We start from the raw sequence: 22,769 nt of genomic DNA, 5'->3' as shown, positions 1-22,769 counted from the left end.
ATTAAACATCACTTAAGGTTGTGCTTTTTTTGTATATACGTTTTTGGACAGTTGTTTACGGATGAGACAGAATTTCCTTCAGTATTTTCCATGTTTCAAGAGCTATGCTGGATACTAAGTACCAAAGTTTAAGTGAGAAAATAGCAGTATAATCTATGCTTAAACAGAATTTAAATCAATCTGCACAGTTATAGACTCTTTTAGAAGTCCATGGAACTATGAACATTTAATGTACAGTAGGCACAAACGTTAATGTACTAGAATACTTGGAACACTTATCAGCTACGTACCACAATTAAGTACCACAATTCAGATGTTTTATCTGTTCTCCTGTATCTATGAAGATACATTCAAGAATTATTTTTTTCATTCTGTGCTAAGGCCTACAAACATAACCTACCTTCCGTATCAGTCAGCCTTCTGCTGAGCGATGGACATGGCATGACCTTGAATTTCTCCCACGGTATGCATGCAAGCCCCACCTCAAGAATCAGGTTAAACATACAAAGCTCTTATCTTAGGCTAAAGCAGGGGTAGGGATCCCATGTTGCCCTACACATGTGGTTGGACTACAACTTACATCAGCCTAGCTGGCCAATGGCCAAGGATGATGGTAACTGTAGTCTAAACATCAGAAGAGGGACAGAATGAAAAATAATTGTTCTATGCAAAGAAAAAGCAAAACGCTTCCATTCTGCCTAACTAATACTCCAGCGGAATGTATTAATTACATTCATATTAGGCGCAAACACTAAGAATGCTACTAAAAATATATGTAGACTCCCAACACACTGGAAAGCGGTTCTGTAAAGGCTACATTGATATAGGGAAAACATAAGTAAGAATGCAGCATCAATCAGATTTTGCTTTATTGAAAAATTGTTAAAGGATGTCGATTAAAAACCTTGGCTCAGGTCATTGCATGCATGTGGGATAGCATTGTGTCTGTGTTCCTTTCATCAGGAGTCCACATCCCAGTGGTGTGAGGTGAGCTCTGCAGATTAGATTCCAATATAGTATAATGTAGCATCAAAACTTTTGGGTGCCAAAAAAAACCCACTCAGCTGTGCTGGTGAAATATTTAAGAATACAACCATTAGCTGTCAAAGAATAAAACTCACAAATTACATCTCTCTGGCCTAAAAAAAACCCATGACGTACCTTGTGGCTGGAGTAAAATTGAAAATGATTTAGTTTTGAAGGAAAAAAAGTTCCCTATAAACTGTTCCACCTTGGTATGTTAATCTAGAACTTTTACTTTTAGTGGTTTCTGCATCTTCAATTCATGTACTTGCTAAAAACTGCACGGTAAGGCCTTTAAGATAAGACCAAGTGAGGTATACTATTGAAACCAAATACAGACTTGGGAAACACATTTATGTAACATGCATCACTCCTGAAAGACATTATATTTCATTACTTTTCTGATTACTGTTACATTCATGTTGTAAAACAGAACCAGAGGATAAAATTCCTTTGGGGAGCAATTGCCGGTCCACGTACAGCATGGATTCAATAATGAACAAAATGTTATTTAGCAGGAGTAGGATTTTTTTTTAAAGTAATTCTATCTTCTTAGACTTTGTAGCCTGTAACAACAGAGGTTGTGCCCTATCTTCCCAGGTTTAACACAATTCAGAAATTCAGAACACCTGAAGAATATGTCAGATAAAGTACAGGGTTTAGAGATTTCCCTGCTGCTAATGCTGACAATTTAGAAGAGCCACTGCTTGAGCTGCAAAAAGTATCCTCTTCACTGTTATCCAAGTAGCAAGACGATTGGTTTGCCCAGAAGAAGAAAAAAAACACTTAACAGTCTCAGAGAACACATGAAGCATTTTCAAATTGTTCTAAATCTGTAACGTGGGACTTTTGTCACATCCACTTCTTATTCAGGATTAGTATTTTTCTAGAATTGGTGTCCACTGAAAGGCAAATCTATTTTGTTTATTCATTGCAGCGGACTATTTATCCAAGTGGAGGGCTTCAGTGCATTCAGCACACTTAGAGATGAAACATCTGCACCCCCTAGCTGTAGTAGGTAACACACACAGTTATTGTATCTAACTTACATTCGTTTTCAACTCAAAATTTATTGAGGCAGTTGTGTCAGTGTATCCACAAAATAAGTGAGAAATAACCCAAGTATACCATTTGAACAACTTCATGATTTATCCCAGTAATACTCGGTGCACAAACAACCCAGCCTCTGTACAGGTTTGTCACATGCAAGCCACCCCAAAATACAAAAAAACCCCACCCACAAACATTTTAACTAAGAATAAGCCACAGCTCAGTATACTTGTTTCAACTGCATTTCTGTTAACCAAATGGCACATTGAGGAATTTCTAAAATAAGGTATTTTAACAATCTGGTTAAAAAAATTCTTGGGCTAAATATTTCTAGATTTAAAAAACATCCCCAATAATTTTTTTTTAACACTCAGTTACTATACAACTTATAGGAACCATCAAGTAGGTATACAAGGTTATCAACCAAAATATTTACATACTGAGTAACAGAAAGGAAAATAATTCCGGTTTCTAGTGACAAAAGGTATTGAAGAATTAAGGCTCTTTGTATAGTTATGTCACTTTACATAGTAGCCAACTTTGGAAGTGTCAGTCTTTCACATTCTTGTCAATCTACTGCAAATATAGCAGCAGAGCATATTAAGTATTATTTTGAATAATTACATTGCTACTTCTATTTCTGAGCATGCTTTTGCAACATTGCAGTTAGGTACAAACTTTTATGTAAAAGTACAAGTATGACTGCTTAAGCACCATACTTTGGAAAAACACTGCTCCCCCAAAATCAAATGCAAATGTTTTCACTTCAAGCAAACAAGATCTGAAAAGATTTAATATGCTCCTGAATGTGGTTAACAAGTGTTTGCTCAAGTATTGCAGATAGCACTGTTTTCCAGCAAAGACTGAAATATTTATACCAGACTTCGGTTTCTTCAAACATATGGGAAAAAATAATTTGTGGAAAAAAAGCTATTTCCATGAGTATGTCTTCTGAATGATGGCTTTGTGGTTAATGAAGAAAACACTGTCTTCTTTGATGTAATGTTTGGTCCACAGCCAAAACGTCAGGATTTACTGTTCAACTAAAAGCATCTTTAATGTCATTTTTCTTAAAATCTGTGATGTAAAACACTGAAGACAAAAAAAATGGAATGGTAATCTAAGAATCAGGTTGTTAAATATTTCTTCCTAACATACCAACATTTGTAGTCAGAACTGTCTTTATTGATTTTATTTTAAATTTTGTACATAAAGAAAACATGTTCATATCCATCATGAACACAAAACTTAAAAAGGCATAACTAGAAGACATTTGTGTCCTTCACCAAAGCAAATGCTGTGCTAAAGGTTCCAAACATTTTCAATTTTCAAAATAAATATTCTCTCTCCTCCCTCCCCCTGCCAATGTCTATATTCCAGGCTTCAGAATAATCACTGGAAATTGAAACCTATCTTGAAATCACACTTCTAAACAGAGTCCCAGCTCACTGTGTTTGGTAACTTGCCATACCATATCCAGCCTGATTGGGTATTACAGGAGCTGCTTGTCCCTGGGCAGGCTGGGCACCAAATCCACTCATCCAGGCTGCAGATGGTGTTTGACTTGATTTTAAAATAAGAAAAGAAAAGAAAAAGGAATGAATTATTTACTGGGGGAAATTGGGCATGTTATATTTTGCAACTATCAAATTTCAGAACTGAGAGATGCTAAAAAGTTGTAACATGGCTTGGGAATTCAAAAGATATTTTGGTTAAATCAATATAGTTTTTCTTTGTAAATAATTACATTTAAAAATACTGACTTTATTACTCTGCGTACATTCAGACCTAATGAAAACAAATAAAAAACAGTGAGTGTCAGGTTTGTTGTGCTCTCTTCCTACTTCCTGGTCCATAGACAAACTATGGACCAAACCAAAGTTCATTTTTTAAATGAAAATTTCAGGGTGTGTGAATCCAAGGTTCACAACTGCTGATTTACATAGAACAATAGTAGCTAGTACTGAAGACAAACACATCACCCTCATGTCCCCCTTTCCATCAAGGTTGAAAATTAGCACTAATATAAAGTATGAGAGGTGAGTTTAGAGTCAGTAGATGTCCTTAACCAAGAACAACAGTGATGCCAAGTAAGGCACAGGCAAAGATTCCAGATCAGAGTTTAAACTGTCTGAGAAAAGTGTCTGCCAACAGTAATTTTAGTGAAACGAATTACTTACTCCACACCAAATCCCTGTTGATTCCATGCTTGTCCATACACTCCATAAGATGGCACTTGCCACCCATTGGTGACGTACTGTCCATACTGCTGTGGATTCCCATACACTTGACTCCAATGCCCCCACTGACTGTAATCCACCTAGGGATTTTAAAAAAGGATTAAGATTTAAATAAACTTGAAGCAACAGAGTGCACACCGAATATATAAATACACACAGACTCCATCAACTAAAATTAGCAATTTATTGGCAAGTAATTTAAGACCTATATACACATTCAGCAAACTGGGCAAAGTACACACACTGTGGGGCAGGTGGACTGCAACCTTCCATTTCAATAGGATAGTTTGCAAATGGTGGCAGTCACATCTAGATTTCATGCACTAACTTAATCACTTAGAGAGATACATGCAGAGGCTGTAGGAAACACTATACAAACAATCCAATTACCTGTGGGAAGTTTTTACTTATATCTGGTGATTCTTTACCCCAATAGCATTTAACAACATGGCCTTCAATTGTAGTTCCATTTACTGAAACAATGGCATGTGCTGCACTTTCATGAGTTGAAAACCTATGAAACAAAACATGAAGTCAGATTTTACCAACATATGTACAGAAATGGTGCAGTTAACATGTACTATTGTCTACAGAAGCATTCCCCAACCTGGTGCCCACCAGATGTTTCAGACAACAGCGCCCAACCCATAAATTCCAGCTGTGCTGTGGCCCAAACTATATGGACACCAGGCCGGCAAAAGCTGCTCTGTATTTTGCTGCATGAAAGTGCAGAGAACGATGTAAGAAGAATAAACTTCTTTCCTTGCAAAAATGATAGCTATTAATATAGCATCAATGTGCATTGTGCTTTATAAAACAAACACAAATAAAACAGACATGCGCCTTTCCAGATGACATTACAAACTTAAATTTCAACAGAAAATTAAAGTCCAATGGCAGATAAGGCAGAACCTGAAACCTTGGCATTCAAGGATTTAGTGATTTAACTCTTCAAGAAACCTCCAACACACATTTCCTAAACTCTAAAAAATACATGAAGAGCACCACCCACACCATTCAACATGTTATCACTTCTTTTGACAAAAACAAGCTACTTCTAAATGCAACTCCACATCTTCTTTTAAAGGTTCGATTCTTCCTTTCTCTTTAAGGGCAGTAGATCTTGGATAACATTTTCATGTTTTATCCTGTAAATAACTTACTACTTTAAGACACAAATAAATAGTAATAATTGTCCTACCTCACAAATGAATAGCCTTTTCCTGGAAAAGCTCTTGTTTCCATAATCTGCCCAAAAGGTGAAAATGTCTGTCTCATCAACTGATCTAAAGGTAGTAACATTTTCTGTTAGTAATATTTATGATCAATGGCTTCAATAAATTTGTTACAAAGGGAAATGAGATCCCTACCTGTTAATCCAGAGGCAATTCCTCCGCAGTAGACTGTACAGTTTTTAGGGCTTGACTGATTCACTACATCTTCAAATCTCAGTTGTTTTGTGTTATCTGAAAGATACATGACACTTCAAATAATTGCTTTTCAGTTATCTTTCCATTTCATAACAATGAAATGATTCACATTTACCAATACCCCCCAGCTGACCTCCTTTTGTTCACTTACTTTCTTGTGTACTTTTAGGGGCAGGCGGTTTCCGTGTTGCCCAGTTAGTTCTGATTTGTCGACCACCTAACCACTGGCCACCCATATGCACAATTGCATTTTCTGCATCCTAACAAAGCAAAACAGATTCGGTTTTCAGAACCAAAACACCTGCAAATCTGAAACTTTGTACATACATAGTCCAAGAAGCTCTTGATTACTGAAAAGGTATTGTACAGGGGTGCTCTGTTGCTACTTAACACACTTTTAAAAATCACTAGATACCAATGGAGAAATGCTTCAATCTCATTCACTGATAAGGGCATCAGAATTGCTAAATTACTTCCTTAATAGACAGAGCACTCAAATTTTCTGCACACAGGTCCAAGCAAATATAAATTCCACTCGTGAAATGGAGCATTTCTGCCTCCAGAGAACAGTATTCCTTATAGCAGAAGAAAGTTGGGCCATGTCTCTGTACAGTGGTACCTCTACTTACATGCCCCTCTTGTTACGTATCCTTCGGGATAGGCAAATGGCAAACCCAGAAGTATATTTCCGGGTTTCTCCACGCGCACATGCGCAGTAGCGCTCTATCACGCCGCGCGCCATGTGCAAAACAGGCACCTCCGGTTGCGGAAACCTCGGGATCCGACCGGAGCTCCAGAACGGATCCTGTCCGCGACCCGAGGTACCACTGTACTAGAATTAAAGATCTGGAAAGTTGCCCTTCACATGCCTTTTTATACCTCAAACACATTCAGTGTCAACAAGTATCAAAGTTTTTGATTGCTTACCAATTTATTATAAAACGATACAAAGCCATATCCTTTAGATTTTCCTGTTGCCATATCTTTAACTACCCGTGCATCCCTGGGAAGAGAAGCACAGTTATATGAGGAAAACATTAAATATTTTCAAAATAAAAACTAAAAGGAACCACACACACTGTATTGTGAGCATAATTTTCCCTATTATAAACTCAATAACCCCTATAACCATTCCTAAACTCTCCCTATTGCTTCTTTGCCTGTTAGAAAAAAAGCAGTAGGACAAAAAATAACATGTAATAAACATGCAACCTATCCATATAACCTGCACTTTCTACAACTATTTCAGATTTGAAATTTTAAAAAAGGAATAAAGTTTCCTTTTCTAATACTCTATCTGCTAGGGTCCTCTTCACTCTTCTATAAATTACTCTAACATTTCTAACTATTTTTACCATGCATTTTCTAAATAAATGCCCTCTGCCTAGTGATATAAAATATTAAATATTAAAAAATTGAAAAAGAGGAAAAAAATAGGAATTAAAAGGCATACATGGCCTGTTAACAGATTTCTTTATTTTTCTTGGTCAATTCTCTACCATCATTTTGGAGTTTGGGCAGCTGTAAATTTTGAAAAATTGACATTTTCAGAAATTTAAGAAAGGAGAATAAAACTAACAACAATGCTAAGCACACCAGTACGAAAACAACAAATTTTACACATAAATTTTAGTGAGTAAGTTAAAATGATTGGAAATATAGAACTGCACTGAATATAGAATGTTAAAATGTAAATACTAAGATATGTATATATAAATAATGTATAATAAGAATAAATAGAAATGAGAAAAAAATCTACAACTGAGTTCCAGTGTGCACAGTTCCTTGCAGTTAGCTTCAAGATCCTGTCCATTCTTATGAGCAATTCTGCAAAATAATCAGAATGCTATTACTTTTAATTGTGACTTGGACTTAAGAAAAACTGCAGGTCTCAGGTATAAATAAAGATTGAGAAATAGCAACCTGTATTCAACCTTTTTTATATTTGCTCGCAAACAGTACTACTTACCACATTGAGATAAAAAGCAAAGTAAACAAAATAGACAAAATAAGATTTACGTTTCAATTGAAAATATGTACAGAGTGTATATAGAAAAGATTGTTTTTTTAAGCAGAAATATATTCCTGTAAAGTAACACAAGATGTTCAAGTTTTGTTTTGGTGTTGTTAAAAGGACAAAGAAAACAATAGAAGAAAACCTCTCAAGAAACTAGATTATGCAACAAAAGAGACAGACATGCTATAGCATTTAACAGGAACGCTTGCAATGTTTAAAATGTTCAATTAAAAAGCTATAGTTATTTGGAAACCTATTCCCAATTTCTACTGTCTAAAAATAAAAGGTTGTTTTAGAAGGGCACACTTGTGCACCACTACAAACAAAAGCTGCTAAACTTACCAAAACGTTTGGTTTTAATTTCCAAATGCATGAACTCTAAATATAACACCACTACTTGTCAAAATGATAGATGTACACTACTAGATTTTATTGCTTTCTACACTAACTTATATAACTTGCCTGCAGTTCAACACTATCTACAAAATTATCAGATGAGTAAGAAACCTTGATGTATCTAACACACAACTTTATGTAAACTCCAAGAACCAAAACACAGTTTTCTTGCCAGCAATGTAACCCATTCACCACCCAACATACCAGGTGTTAAAAGCATGCAGCTTTCAATTGATTTGATGCAGAGACCTTGTTAATTTTTGTGGGGGGGATAATTGAATGCAAAGAAACCCACAAGATCACTGTACCCCACCCACTGCCCATTATCAAGAAGACTTTAAAGAAACAATCCGAGCAAAGTGAAAGACATTTAACTTGAAGAAGAAAATACAATAATGTATTATGACTTGTTCTGTATTAGTGAATTAAGATACAAACTAGGATACTTACGATATTTTACCAAAAGGAGCAAATGCTGACTTGATGTCTTCTGTTGTTATTTCTGGACTTAAATCTCCCACAAACACATGGAAGTGATCTGGGGGAAAGCAAAAAACCAATTATCCATAAATATATTTCTCTTAACCAGTACTTTAGTTCTCAGTGTAGACAGGGGTGCAATTCAAACAATCTTGTATTTAAATTTACAAGTCACATATGCATTTAACCAGTAATTAAACTTGTTCTGCCAAAGAGTATCTATGGAGATTGTAAAACAGAAGTAATTCAGCTACTATATAAAATCAAGTTGCAGTAAGTGCATGAGCTAAACTCTATGGTCACACCTCGTGTTGCGTTAGGTTCATGTTGCATCTTTTCAGCTTGCAAACACAGCAAACCCAGAAGGGTATACTTCCGGGTGTTGCTGCGCATGCGTGCGCAGAAGCATTCTGCGCACTTCGCGCATGCACAGAAGTGTTCTGCGTGCTTCACACATGCACAGAAGTGCTTTATTGTGCTCCGCGCTTGCGCAGAAGCTTCGCTCTAGTTGCGGACTTTTTGGGGTGCGAACGGCACCCCAGAACGGATCGTATCTGCAACTAGAGGTACCACTGTAATTTAATAGTTGATTTTGGTAGAATTTTTACAAGCATTACTTACTTGATGTATCTTTTTTCTGGCTACTTGGTGTTGTTGCCCAGTTAACCTTTACTTCCTGAAAAAAAAGAAAAGTATAACTACAAACATAACTTTAAAATACATGCCTAAATTCAATCAAGATACAGACTTATTCCAATAATAACAGCAACCAATGTTAATTTTCAAGGTACTTTTAAGTAAGAACATGGTCAAAAATGCTTGCCATGGATCATAAATTAACCTATTCATTTCATTTGCTATGTGTCATTCTTTGTGTGTTTTTTGTTTGCAACGTACCTTTCCCAAAATTTTTCTCCCATTCATAGCAGCTAATGCAGCAGCTGCATCCCTGTGTTCATAAAATTCCACAAAGCAATAAGGGTCATTGCTTGTATGCTGCAAAACAGAAAATCCAACAGAAGAGTTGACCCTTCTGCTATCGGGTTGCTGAGAAGAAAATCCAGGAAAATATATTACTTAAAGCTAGAAAAGGAAGTATTACTACACACGCTTATAAAATAACCTTAAGAATGGTTGTCCATTGTTTCACACTATCTGTTTAAGATATAACATTCCCCTGTGACCCTGAACTAGACAGCAGCACATAACAATGCTGTATGACCAGAACAGCACACACCAATTTCTCTTCCCAATAGATAGTACTGATAGCAGAAATATTCTTGATCACCTGCTGAGGGGGAGGGAGGCATAGTTGAATCAGTCACAGGTCATTGGTGCTGTCAAAACTGACACAATCAGCTATCTATGTGGTGGGTATAAATGCAGCACCTATCCAACAGAAGGACACTGAATACACACAGTGTTTATCACACTTTTGCACACTTACAACTAGATCCAGAAAAAAACCTGTGCACAAATGTCTATTTTGGCACAAAGATTTCCTTTATTAGTTTGGGCCATGTAGCCTTTATTCATTCACATAATCTTTAAAAACTGAATTCTAAGACATGATAGCTATGGAAGGAAAATATTCTGCCTGATATCTGGGGTCAATTTCCTGTAGCTAGAGAGACAAGTTGGTTATGCACATGAAGTACCTCAAGCACTGATAATTCCCAGGGTCCAATTTTTGGGGGGTAGACGAACAAATATTTGCAACTTTTACAAGGTAACAGAACCAAGATACAGACTAGAAGTTTGAACATTTGGGTCTTACAACAAAATATACTAACTTAGCAATCTGCAGATAGGGGAATGAATAATAATAATAATAATAATAATAATAATAATAATAATAATACCCAGCTACTCTGGGCAGCTTACAGTATATATATATATATATATATATATATATATATATATATATATATATATATAACACAGTAAAATACAGTTGTACCTTGGATCCTGAACGCCCTGGAACTCAGACGTTTTGGCTCCTGAACGCCGCAAACCCAGAAGTGATTGTTCCGGTTTGCGAACGTTCTTTTGGAACCTGAACGTCCGATGGGGCTTCCGCGGCTTCTGATTCCTGCAGCCAATCAGAAGCCGCAAGTTGGTTTTTGAATATTTTGAAAGTCAAATGGACTCACATGTGCACATGCATGTGCACACGCACACACAAACATCATATATTTGCCACCACCAGAAGACCTAAAATTGTAGAAAAGAGAAACACCTGCCAGCAGGATGGCCCTTGCAGACTCCCTGTCATGCCTGCAAAGAGTTTTGTCAGTGGAGATGTCCCCAACAATAGGAAATGTGCAATACCTCAGCCCCTGGAATTGACAACTAGAGTACAGACAGCAGAAAGTAATTCCAAAATTCTGCTTGGGGCAACTCCAACAAATGTAGGGTTCAAAAATAATGTCCACTCTGGGGAATAGTAAACTCACTGCAGTGAATAAGCTCACTGGCAGTGAGTAAGCTCACTGACACTGAATAACCAGACACACAATGGGACTAGCAAAAGTTGATCAAGACTAAGTTCCATTTTATTATTTTCAATGAGATATCAGTAATGTTTGCTGCATTATGTCCAGCATAGTTTCAAAGTACTTATTAAAAGCAAACAATCTAGCAAGGGTTATTTCGGGAAACAATAAAATGGTTCATCAAAATGTAAGGTATGTTGCCATATGGAAAGCACAGTCTTTCCCTGAAGCTATGAAAGCCAGAAATGAGGGTGTAAAATAGGAATGACATGCAGCACCTATCTTTTCTGGGTCCAAAAAGAGCCTGACTTTGATTCCTCTTTATTTTCAAGTGGCCTTTTAGTGAAACAAGGTGAATATTCAGCAGTGGTGAAAAGTATTGGGGTGGGGGCACAACAGGCAGCAAGAAAGATCAGCAGAGTATCTAGGACCAACAATGGATAATGTACTGTATATGTGATTTATATAGGTGTTTGCATGATAATGCTTTGAAATCCTGGACCTATTCTTCTTTTTACAGCATCACTCAGGGAAGAGAGACCTTGCTCAGAGTCACACAATGAATCCCAGAACAGGCAAAGCTTAATATACTGGCTTTGTTTGTGAAGTTATGACTGTAACTGATGGAACATATTTTGATTATCCTGATGAACCAAGGATAGTAGTGATTATCAATATGGTACAAGAGATATCATGTATCTCAAGTATTTCAAATAAAAATAAAAATGTTTAGCATGCATACTTCAGATGCAACTATTATTGCATACAATAACTTGCACCTGTTGTTTCCCAGACCTGAGAATCATTTACCTAAATCCTTTAAGTTCCTTCTGTCAGAGCAATAACTATCATATTAAAAATGAATTCATTTGCATACAATTGTTTCACAGGAAAGAACATCCTATATAGTTTATAAATAATCTAATCTATATAATTTATTGATAATGGACACCATCTTAAAGGAGGCATTTCCTCCTGAGCAGGAGAAAAGGGAAGATTGTGCCTCCCTCTGCACTTTATGTACTAAAATTTTTTAAAGTAATATTTTAAAGATGTAGTGCATGTTTAAAAGGCACATTTCAGAAGTTTTTTTTTTTATTCAATTAATCAATCACTAACTGCTGCAGCCCTAATATAAATGTTTAAGGTAGCAGGATCAATAATTACTTGAATTTTAAAATGAAACAATATTGACATAGACTAGACTGAAAGAGTCTTACCTCTGTTATCATTTTACAGCTTTTGCAGGGTCCAATTTGGCTGAATAACTGAAGTATAAGTACTTCAGTCACATCTCTGGAAAGATTTCCTACATAGCTAGACAAACAAAAGAAAAGGTAATGTTAATCCCATCATTCATCTCAAAGGATAATCTGTGCAATTTATTGAAATATCAGCTATCAATTTTATAAGCAGAAAATATGGCACCTGTTAATAAACTTTATGAACACACTATTAAGTAGTCCATAGCTTTTAAAACTCTACTATGTATTCATCAAATACTGGTAAGTACTAACGTTGTTGTTAGTGAAGTATGTATCACAAGTATGTTGCTTTTTGTTAGATAAACCATAACCCAGAGTTGAGGAACCTGTGGCCCTCCAGATGATGAGGGACTTCAACTCCAATCAACCATAGCCAGTATGGCCAATGGTCAGAGATGATGTGAGCCCCATGGGGCTGAGTAACATCTGGGCAGATACATGTTTCCCATGCCTGCCTTAATTATTGTGGAACACAGGAAAACTAGGCTACAATTTCAGAGATGGGCATGTGCAGGAGTCATGGATGCTACCAATACCTTCCTGAGTTTCTTTTTCAAAAGATACCTCCACAGAATCCAACAAATGGACCTCTAAAGGCCAAAATTCAAAAACTTTGACACAAGAATTTTTAAATGGAAATTAGTGCATGCACAGGAGCGCCATTTTCATTTCAAAAAGTCATTGCATGCATCAGAGTCTGTAAGCTTTTTTTATTTAACCCAAGGAAATTTTAATAGTGTGCTGCTTCTGTATGGGCGCCTTCCAAGGGGAAAACATTACTCAGAAAAAAATTGGATGTAGTCCTATTGAAAATAATGAAAATAGTTATGACTAAGATCTACTCTGAGTAGGGCTTAGGTGGATACAATCCTTCACTTCTGTTAGAAATAACTGTACTTTCAGAGCAGTAAAGGGCTGACAATTTACAATCAAGCAATTCATATACTAAAATAAAACAGGTTTTTAAAAATAAATTTCAACTTCATTTGAGAGGCAATGTGGTGTAATGCAGTGGTTGAAGCAGCCTTTCCCAATCTGGGATCAAAGTTAGATGACAACCCCCATCATCCCTAGCCAGCATGGCCGAAGGACAGGGATCTGATGGCAGTTGCAGTCCAACAGTGCCAAGGTCCAAGGTTTGGGAAGGCTGGGTTAAGTACTGACATAGGATCAAAGAGAGATTCAAATCCCCACGTAGCCATGAAGCTCAATGGGTGACCATGGGTAAGTCACCGTATATCAACCTAAAGGATTCAGGGAGTGGGAACTATGTATGCTGCCTTGACCTCCTTTGAGGAAAGGCATGATGTAAAGAAATAATAAATGAAATGCTGCCAAGGGCTGAAAAGCCACATGCCATTTCCCAAGGGTAAAAAAGCTTTTCTCCATAACCACTGGCCATTAACGCAGCACTAAATAAGCTTATTCTAATACTACCTGTATGCTACTATTGCTCCTGATAAAAATCCATAGTAATAAGTCAAACAGCTTTCTTAATACCACTTTGAATCTACTTCTAAAACAGCAATATCATAATATGCAGTGTGGAGTATTACTGCAGATATGTCACTGGGGATCTCTTAGCCAAGGTTAGGTGATCAGGAGTTAGCTTCCACCCTTCTCTAGAGCAACTTTCCACTCACACCCAACTTAATTGCCATTAAAACATATATCAGCACTAGTCATTGTTAGTGCTAACCATAAATAGAAGTTGAAAGGAGGTTATGGATCCTGGCAAAACTGTGGGTAATGCTACTGAGGTGGTTAACACTGGTTTCAAATATCTCTTAACCTCAGTTAAAGCAGGAATAGAAAATGTGCTCTACATTGGGTAAGGAAGCCCACTCCCAAGCACTGAACTACAGTTCAGAGATCCCCTGAATTAGGTCTACAGCAGGTGATAATAGCTGAATATTTGATATTTCTCTGGGTCCAAATTAAACCTTTCCATAAAACTAGTCTGCCTTTAAATAATATGACAACCAGAAGCTATTGGCCTTATTGTCAGTTGTCAAAATGTTGTACAGAAGTACAAATACTATATTATGTGCATCAAACAAGGCTGATGTAGCTGAACTATAATGTGATCGCTTCTGCTAACTAGTACAAGAGTTTTTCTCATGATCCATGAAGCATCAATATTTTATGTACACATACCACCAGTCTTTAGTAATCCTCAGTTCCGCAGCCCATGTCAGCTGGGGTGAAAAGCAGGTGGGAGGCAGAAGCCCTACTCCATGCTTACACCAGCCTCAAATAGGTGAAGCAATCAGACTCAGATCAGACCCAATTCTGCCCTGTGACAGCAGTGGGGATTGCATACAACTGAGTGATCCTGTCAGCTCAAGCGCTCCCAGGAATCTTGTAGGCAGTGCTTCTCTTGCCCACTCATTTGGCAAGAGAAATGGGAGCTCTGTGCCAGAGGCAAGGCCATCTTCTGAAGGTGTCATCAGGGGCCCTAACTCAAAATGCTACCCTTATGTGGCCCAGCTAATATATACAAAGCAAATTTTCAATTTGTATATAACTTTCAGCCACAATGGCCAATAAAAAGCTTATTAAGGGGGGATGGTTATAAATATGTAGGTAGGGTTTAAGGGCATGGAATAGTACTTGTGGCTCAGGAAGGTACTTTGAATGGGCGCCCAAGAGGAGATCCTTTGCAACACCACAGGAAGTTCTATAACATATGTGAGAAATCTTTGACTCTTCAGATGTTGTTGCACTACAACTCCCATCAGCCCCAGGAAGCATGGCTGGTGGCCAGGAGTTAAGGGAGTTGTAGCTGGAGGGTCACATGTTTCCCATAACTGTTTTGTAAGATACCTAAATGCCACTGACTTAAATCTAATTACAATATGATTTCAGTGACCAGCCTTGAGCAAATTACAATCAGATGAGGGCCCGCCCGCCTGCCCCCCTCAAGTCTGGCAACTATTTGTAACACAGGGTCAATAATACCAGCTGCCATTGTTCTTATGAAGTACCCTGAGAAATAGCAGAAACATTTTGATCATTTAGGAGGGAAAGCAATATATATGAAGTATTTACATATCTTCCCTGATACTTTTAAAAACTTTAAAAAATAAAATAAAAACCACACACACAAGAAAGTGGAAGGCATATGGAAAATAAACAGAAAAAGTAAGGAGGCTATTCATTGCAGACTAATTTGCAAGCCTTACCCGTGAATCACATATTGGCTTTTGAATGAATCCCTTTCAACTGAGAAAAACAGTTGGTAACATGAAGCCAGCCTATAGAAGCTCAATATCAGTTTTGATTTTTTAAATTTTTTTTAAAGAATACATTTAACAACTGGTGAAATGTCTATTCTGAATGAATATTGTAATCTTAAAGAACACTGTAATAGAATATTTGAAGCACACTAAATATTTTTCAAGCCATTTCCTATAAGAATACATAATTAACTTGGCAAAACCATAAATAATGAAATAAAGGCATATACTATACCTCTATAGGCTGTCTCCCTAATTCATGAGACATCACTTATGCTGCATTGACAGGCATAGTATAGAAACCTAGATAGATAACAGGAGTAGTTTATATTCTGACATATATAGGTTCCAATACTAGGTACTGTTGCTGCATGTAAAATAAAACATTTATACATCCTCCATCTAGTAGAAGGGAAAAATAATTCAAACTACATAACTAAGGCTACAATTCTATGCACAGTTACCTCACTTGGAAGTGAAATTTGCTAGGCTCAGACGCTGTACCTAAATACTTCTATGTAACTGGCATAATAAATTTTGTGTACTAGTGGTACATGTTACTTGTTATACAAGTATACAATTTTTAACCAGCAAAATGAGACCTAGATTATTCATTTAATAAACTGTCCTCTACATCAGAAAACAAACAAGAATTTGTTGGTAAACAATGTGAAAATTACTAAGACGTTTAGGAAATGTTTCATTTGAAGAACAAGTTTACCATGTATAACAACAGTTAGTAAATCTTAAATGTGAAAGTCTGCACTCTGGATATATTCCAGGCTTTTGTTTTTTACTAGAACCCCAAGGTACACTAACCAGAACCTGGTTCAAAAAACATATGCCAGGATCCAGACTCGGGGACAATCCAAACTCCCACCCTCTGCAGACAGGGCTTTACAGAGCAGTGGGGCCACTGCTACACCTGAACCCCTGTCACTCATGGCAGCTGCAGCAGAAGGAGGTGGGCAGTGATCCAAAACTGATCGCTCCACCTGCTCCAGTCTAGTGTAGTTATGTGGTCTGATGTGGTTATGAAATGACAGTGAGACTGGCTCAGCATGCTGGGTCAGTTCAGCTCCACCTCCATCCTCAGAACATCATGCCAGTGGGAAGTACTGATGGTGGGCCTCCCAGCCAGCCACTCATTAAATGGAGGACCAGCTTAGTCAGGTGAGAGACATCTCTGCCTAATTCAAACTCCCTCCAGGCCAGCAAACAAGACGTTTGAGTTGCTCCGTAAATTAGTTGAAAGTAGGTTCCATGGAAATCAATGGGACAAGTTAATAACGAATAAGTGGAATCATATTATTGCCAAGGGAGCTTAAAGTCAACCATTTGATTTGGAATTTAGTCTGGATCAAACTCATTAACTTAGAATTAAAGACTTCAGAGTACAGTAATTTCTTTTTAGTACTAGAATGGGACATAATTCACAATCCTTCCAAACAAAAATCCACTTCTGGTTATCCAAAGCCTTTTTCATTTCACAGAGGAGTCATTTTGTTGTTGCTATTGTTAAAAAAAAAATGGAAAAGCTAGAAATCCTTGCAAATCAGCCAGAGATCTACCAGCAGATGTAGCTCCACCTCCTGTCTACCCTGGTCAGTACGTACTATCTTACCAATGGGAAATTACACAAATTGAAAATAAAATTTAAAACTAAATTATTAAACAGAAAAAAAGAATTTATTCACCTGCTCTCATCTCAATGTCATGCTGATATTATCCCAGCTCCAAGAAGTGGGGTGATTAGCCCATGGTTGTTGAATTTGCCATGATGATTTGCCATGATGGCTGGAGCTGATCGGGCCACCAACATCTGGGGGCCCACAGGTTATCTACCCCGGCCCTAGAACCTCTTTCATGCCTCCTGCTGTCATGTAATGGACAGCTCTTAAAGATCTTACTTTTGTTTGATTTACTGAATGATTGCTTGTTCTCCACTGGCACCTTTGACATTATGCATCTTGGACCCTTGTGTGCCCCTTGTGACAATAAATCCCTGCCTATATTACAGTATATGAGCCAATACATTTAAAGTGTTTATTAACTTTTTGGTCCAGTATTATTAGGAACTGACTTCATGACTTGTATGAAGTCATGAAGGATCATTAGAAATTGCAGCTTTCTTTAAATTTGTGTCCCCAGATGTTGCTCAACTACAGCTCCTAACATTCCTGACCATCAGCAAAGCTGGGTGGGGAGAATAGGACTTGTAATCCAACAAGATCCAGAGACCAGAGGTTGAAGAACTCTGGATTACCTGACCCTAGGACATTCAAACTTTTAAAGTTTTACACAGAAGTGTCCCAAGCACAAGGTTGTCTCTAAGACAACCAAATATTAAATGACAATTTTCTATTTTAAATAACTTTTATAAAAGATGACAAGACATTTCAATACATCATTCACAGGCACAAATCTTTTAGGCACCCACAGAACCAGATGCTTGATATTTTTCCAGCTCTGTTTCTCAGAAATTTGGATCCATCGGAAATTCTCCCTTACAGGGCAAAAAAAATCAATGATTTGTCTACAAGCATTGCAAAGTAAATTAATGGCTTGCAAAAGTATAGCTCAGAGCATAGCTATTATAGTCCATGAATTATTTCAGAGCAGTTGACAAAAACTGTGCCAATTTTTAAATACAAAAGAACTCATTCATATTGCATTTTTTAAAATTCCTCTTACATCACATACGGAAATCCCAACTTTCTAGCAGAATGGAATTTGAACACAGTGCATACGCCAGCACTGTGCATATCACTATCCTGCAAGGCTGTTCAATTGGGACTGGTCGCCATTATAGTGTTCAGTGAAACAGTACAAGGATGGCTGCACGTTTTCTCTCTCCTTAAGGCCAGAAGACAGAATGTGAGCCAAAGGCAGACAGCTAACATAGCGTTATACTCTAGTTCCTTAAGAAAGGAAACAGTGCAAAGCTTTGGCAGCTGTGCACATACAGTACTCTTTTGGCACAGAAAACAGAGCAAACTGGTAAGACTTTATAGTGCTGTGATCCAGGCTTCCAAGATATATGGCAGCTACAAGAGGAGAGAGTGAATAAGCACCTCTGTATGCTTTCTAACAATGTGCAGTTTAAACATGCTTTACTCGGAAGTAAATTCCACTGAATTCAGTGAAGCTTAACTTCAAATAAGCTTTCAAAGGATGAAGGTAACACCAACTGCAGTTGGGTTCTGGGTACTTTTCCAGCTTTTCAATCTAGCAGAAATAGATTCTGTACCGGGGGGGGGGGGAATCACTGGGAGTCCTGCAAAGCAAATTTGGTAAATTTAGTTTTGCCAAACTTCTTGCTTGTTCTCATTGATAAAAACTTTATTAACTTGTAGCCAAGAAAAATACCAAGCATCTGGTTATGCTCTAGTCTCACAAGCATGTGTGGACCCAATCCTCTAGCATACAAAACCTTTTAATACTGACACTTCAAACATTTATTCAACTTTAAAAAAAAAAAGATAACGCAGTGGACATTTGTAAGATGCATGCTAGTTATATTTAGTATCCCACCACCCTGGCACTTCCTGTCATTTCTCTCTTCGGCTATGCCGCAAAAGTGACATTCTGAACTCAGGTTCTCAAGTCAGTTAAGATTGTTTCCTAAAGATTCAGAGTAACCAGAGTTGGTTTCAAGCATGCAATCAGAGTGGAGACAAAGTGGCCAAGTAAATAATGTTTGATTGACTTCTTAACTTCTGTGGACTGGGAAAAGGATGGGAAGACAGACATGCAAAAAGTGTTCTGAATGAACCAGAGCAGCTGAGTCATGATTTCCGTACAGAAAGATTATACTCCCAACTCATTGTGACTGAAATTAAAACTACAATCTGTTTAATTACAAAGAACATTTTGAAGCTTGCTTCAAAATCAGTACAAGAGAGCTATATACTACAAAAGCAGTCTTCCACTTTCAAGGATATGGTCCAGGATAGAAGTGATGAACATGTGCCCATGTTCTTGTAAAAACACTTGTACAATGTAAGATATACAGTACTCACAATCCTGAGGAACTCCAAACTTTTAAAAAATATATACTTTCCCAGTAACCATGGTAGAAAGTTGTTTTTAAATATTAGAGAAAAATGCTAACTGATTGGAGTAAGATTGGAAATTAGGTTTTTATTTTATCTTGTATTTTATCTTATGAACTGCCCTGAGATCTTGTGATATTTTTAAAAATAAATAAATAAAAGGTTGTCCATTATCTTCAATTTTTACTACATAGAGCATCCAACATTTTTTCAAGAGCAACTAGATTTTTTATATTAGAGGATAACAACAATGTTCTCTATTTCAACAAGTATGTTCAACAGTCAGATACAATTTATGTATACTGTAAGTCTGCATATTTGTATTTACTTGCTTCCTTCCCCTACAACATGATGCTTCCAACATGGCTAACAGCACTAAACTTGCTAGCTCCCGAGTTTACTACCTCAAAATTTAAGTAGCACTGAACAAATGGCTTCTGGTTCATCAGTAGCTTACTTAAAATGCTTTAAGGATGTTTACATGCATTAGAAGTGGTGACCTCGTTTATACACTGATTGCTCAAGAAGCCCCACTACCAATGTTGCCTGGTTATCACATTTCTCTCTCCTCTCACACTTCAGAGGTGGGATATGGGAGCTAAAACGAAAATCATTTACAGTACTTGATCACAATCAAAATACAGCAAACATTTTTGTTCAGAAAAAATATTCTGCAAAAAGGAGGAAAAGAGGGTTTGGCTTGCAATATGCCTTCTAGAACAGTGAGCATATGGTTCATAAGACACATTCTCTCTGTTTCACGAATACAAAAAGAACCTTGTATTGCATGAAACATAAATTATTATACCTCACTCAGGTTTTTGAATCATAAAGACAACCCTTTCACTTGACTATTCAACTTTATTCTCTTGAATTCAGAATGCTGCCCCCACAATATTTTATCCAATATATGCATCAGCCAACAAGTCTCTGATTACCCATATCTGTACTCACACCTCTCTACCTAATGACCTTTCTCCCCTTCTTGTTTTACTGGCCACGATTTCCGACACGGAAGCCTCACTGACTCAAGGCTCCCCCCCCCCCCGCCCCGCCGCCTCACAGAACTCCAAACTCAACATATGTTAAACCCAGCCTGTTGACACGATCACAATAGCCCTAGTGTTTAGGATCCCACAGAAGAGACCAGCGCCTCGTGGAGCGTGAGAGGTTTTGCTCTGTTCCGAATTACATCTTCTCCCAATTCCCTTTTGGAGAGAAGAGAATTCGTAAACCCTTGGCAGGAGGGCCCAGGACCCACATCCACGTAGGACTGACGTTACCCTGACAAGGGACCAAGGGCCTATGAGTTATGGAGCTACAGAACGGGAAACGTTGCCCAAAATCTTCCCGAGTTGGGGAAAGGGCTTCCACCAGGCAATCCCCAGCCCCACAATTCCTGGCATGTCGCAAAGAAAACCATTTTGGGTTGTAGCTCTGGCTCCAGTTATTTTCCCTCAATAACATGCTTATCTTTCCCCCCACCCCAAAAAGGGCCCCAAATCCCCTCATCATACCAACTCCTTCCCCATTAAAGAGATCTACTCGATCACCTCATAATTGCCTACCATTCTCCCCCCCCGACTCCCCCCCCTCTTCGGCCCCTCCAGAGAAGCGCCACCCCGCGCACGTTCCCGCCTGTCAGAGCACTCCGCCACTACCCCCGCCCGCCTCCGGTCTGCCCACCTGCGCCCAGGTGCTCGACCCACCCCCCCCCAACCCCACTTACAGTGTCTTGGGCTGCCCGTCGTCTTCCATCGCGGCGAAGGAGGGCCGCTCGCAGACGGACCCAGGACACCGCGCGGAGGAGGGAAGGGACTACCGGTAGGCTCCGACAACCGGGAAGAAGGGGTGGAGTGTTTTTTTGTAAAGAAACGCGAGAGCTCCGCGGCCCCTCGTTTCACGTCCAGGCCCCCGGCAGAAGCAAAAGACTAGGACCGAGAGAAGGCGGGGGGGGGGGAAGAGGAGGAACCAGAGATCCACAAAATGGCCGCGGCCGCCAACCACTCAGGAAGCCGCGTAACACGCAGGCGCAGCAAAAACACCTCTCCGGCTTAGCTTTTCACCCTCACGACCATAGAGAAAGACCGTCTAGAGCGGAGCGCGCGCGCCAAGTTCCGGTTGGGAGGGGGCGGCATCTTTATTTTACACGTAAGAGGGATATACGATTAGGACGTTTTCTGCGTGCTAGTGAATGGAGCAGAGGAGGGCTCTGGACTGCACTGAAAACAGTAAAGTACAGTACTGGAGTTCAGAGGGCTTTAAAAAAACCAGCCAATTGTAGATTTAAAAAGAAAGAAAAAAGAATTGTATCTATCAGTCTCCGAATAACTTTGGTTCTCCGGGCGATTGTGTAAAACAATATACAAAACGACAGATACCGTGTTTCTCATATTATAAGACATGTCTTATATATTTTTTTTCCTCAAAAAAACACACTATGGCTTATTTTCAGGGGATGTATTATATTTTTCCTCCTCCTCCTCCTGCCATGGCCGGTATTGCTGCTGTGCCTATCACTATGTCTTATTTTCGGGGTATGGCTTATATTCCTTGAATGCTTAAAAATCCTGCTATGGCTTATTTTATGGGTATGTCTTAAAATATGAGAAACAGGGTACTATAACTATATAATGCTATATAACTGTAACGTAATAACACGGAACATCTCGACACATATTGTTATCAAATAATACAAAGCTTTAAAAATTAATAGCCAGGTACAAATCACAGCATAATCTCAAAAGACTGCAAATACAGAGCTGTGAAAATAAAAGGGTATTTTCGTGGCATTAGAATTATTTTGTTGTTAAGCTATATCCTGCCTCCGCTAAGGAACTCAAGGTGGTGAACATGATTCTGCCCATTTCATCCTCACACTGAGGTAAAATACACTCAGACTGCATATGCTGCTAATGCTGGTTTGTGGAGCTGTGTACACACAGCTAGCCACAATCCACATTGATCTTGTAGGTGTTTTTTTTTTTTAAAAAAAGAAATACTGTGTTTTGATGCATTTCCTCCGAAGCCAGCTTCAATCTGATTTGAACATGTGCCATAGGAAGCCATTTACACCCAC

At 38.2% G+C, this 22,769-nt stretch overlaps 1 protein-coding gene across 8 annotated transcripts; it reads right to left on the bottom strand.

Moving 5' to 3' along the window:
* Nucleotides 1-1,356: 1,356 nt before the first annotated feature.
* On the bottom strand, nt 1,357-21,673 carry TIAL1 (TIA1 cytotoxic granule associated RNA binding protein like 1). 8 transcript variants are annotated; one of them, XM_035137823.3, is made up of 14 exons: nt 21,420-21,673; nt 15,871-15,938; nt 12,352-12,448; nt 9,534-9,683; nt 9,258-9,312; nt 8,607-8,694; nt 6,671-6,746; nt 5,895-6,003; nt 5,684-5,779; nt 5,515-5,599; nt 4,704-4,827; nt 4,254-4,393; nt 3,545-3,636; nt 1,357-3,165 (listed from the first exon to the last, which is right to left on the bottom strand). In XM_035137823.3, the coding sequence occupies exons 3-14, from the start codon at nt 12,361-12,363 to the stop codon at nt 3,113-3,115; spliced, it is 1,080 nt and encodes a 359-aa protein (XP_034993714.1). In that variant the 5' UTR covers nt 12,364-12,448; nt 15,871-15,938; nt 21,420-21,673; the 3' UTR covers nt 1,357-3,112. The 8 variants fall into 8 exon arrangements, with proteins under 8 accessions (XP_034993714.1, XP_034993715.1, XP_034993712.1 ...); XM_035137824.3 differs by having other exon boundaries at nt 9,534-9,632; nt 21,420-21,615; XM_035137821.3 differs by lacking the exon at nt 15,871-15,938.
* Nucleotides 21,674-22,769: the final 1,096 nt, after the last annotated feature.

This window comes from Zootoca vivipara, chromosome 5, assembly GCF_965207765.1.
Source record: "Zootoca vivipara chromosome 5, rZooViv2.hap1.1, whole genome shotgun sequence".
NCBI classification, from domain to species: domain Eukaryota; kingdom Metazoa; phylum Chordata; class Lepidosauria; order Squamata; family Lacertidae; genus Zootoca; species Zootoca vivipara.
The sequence above is the reverse complement of the archived record's forward strand: the minus strand, read 5'-3'. Positions and strand labels throughout refer to the sequence as shown.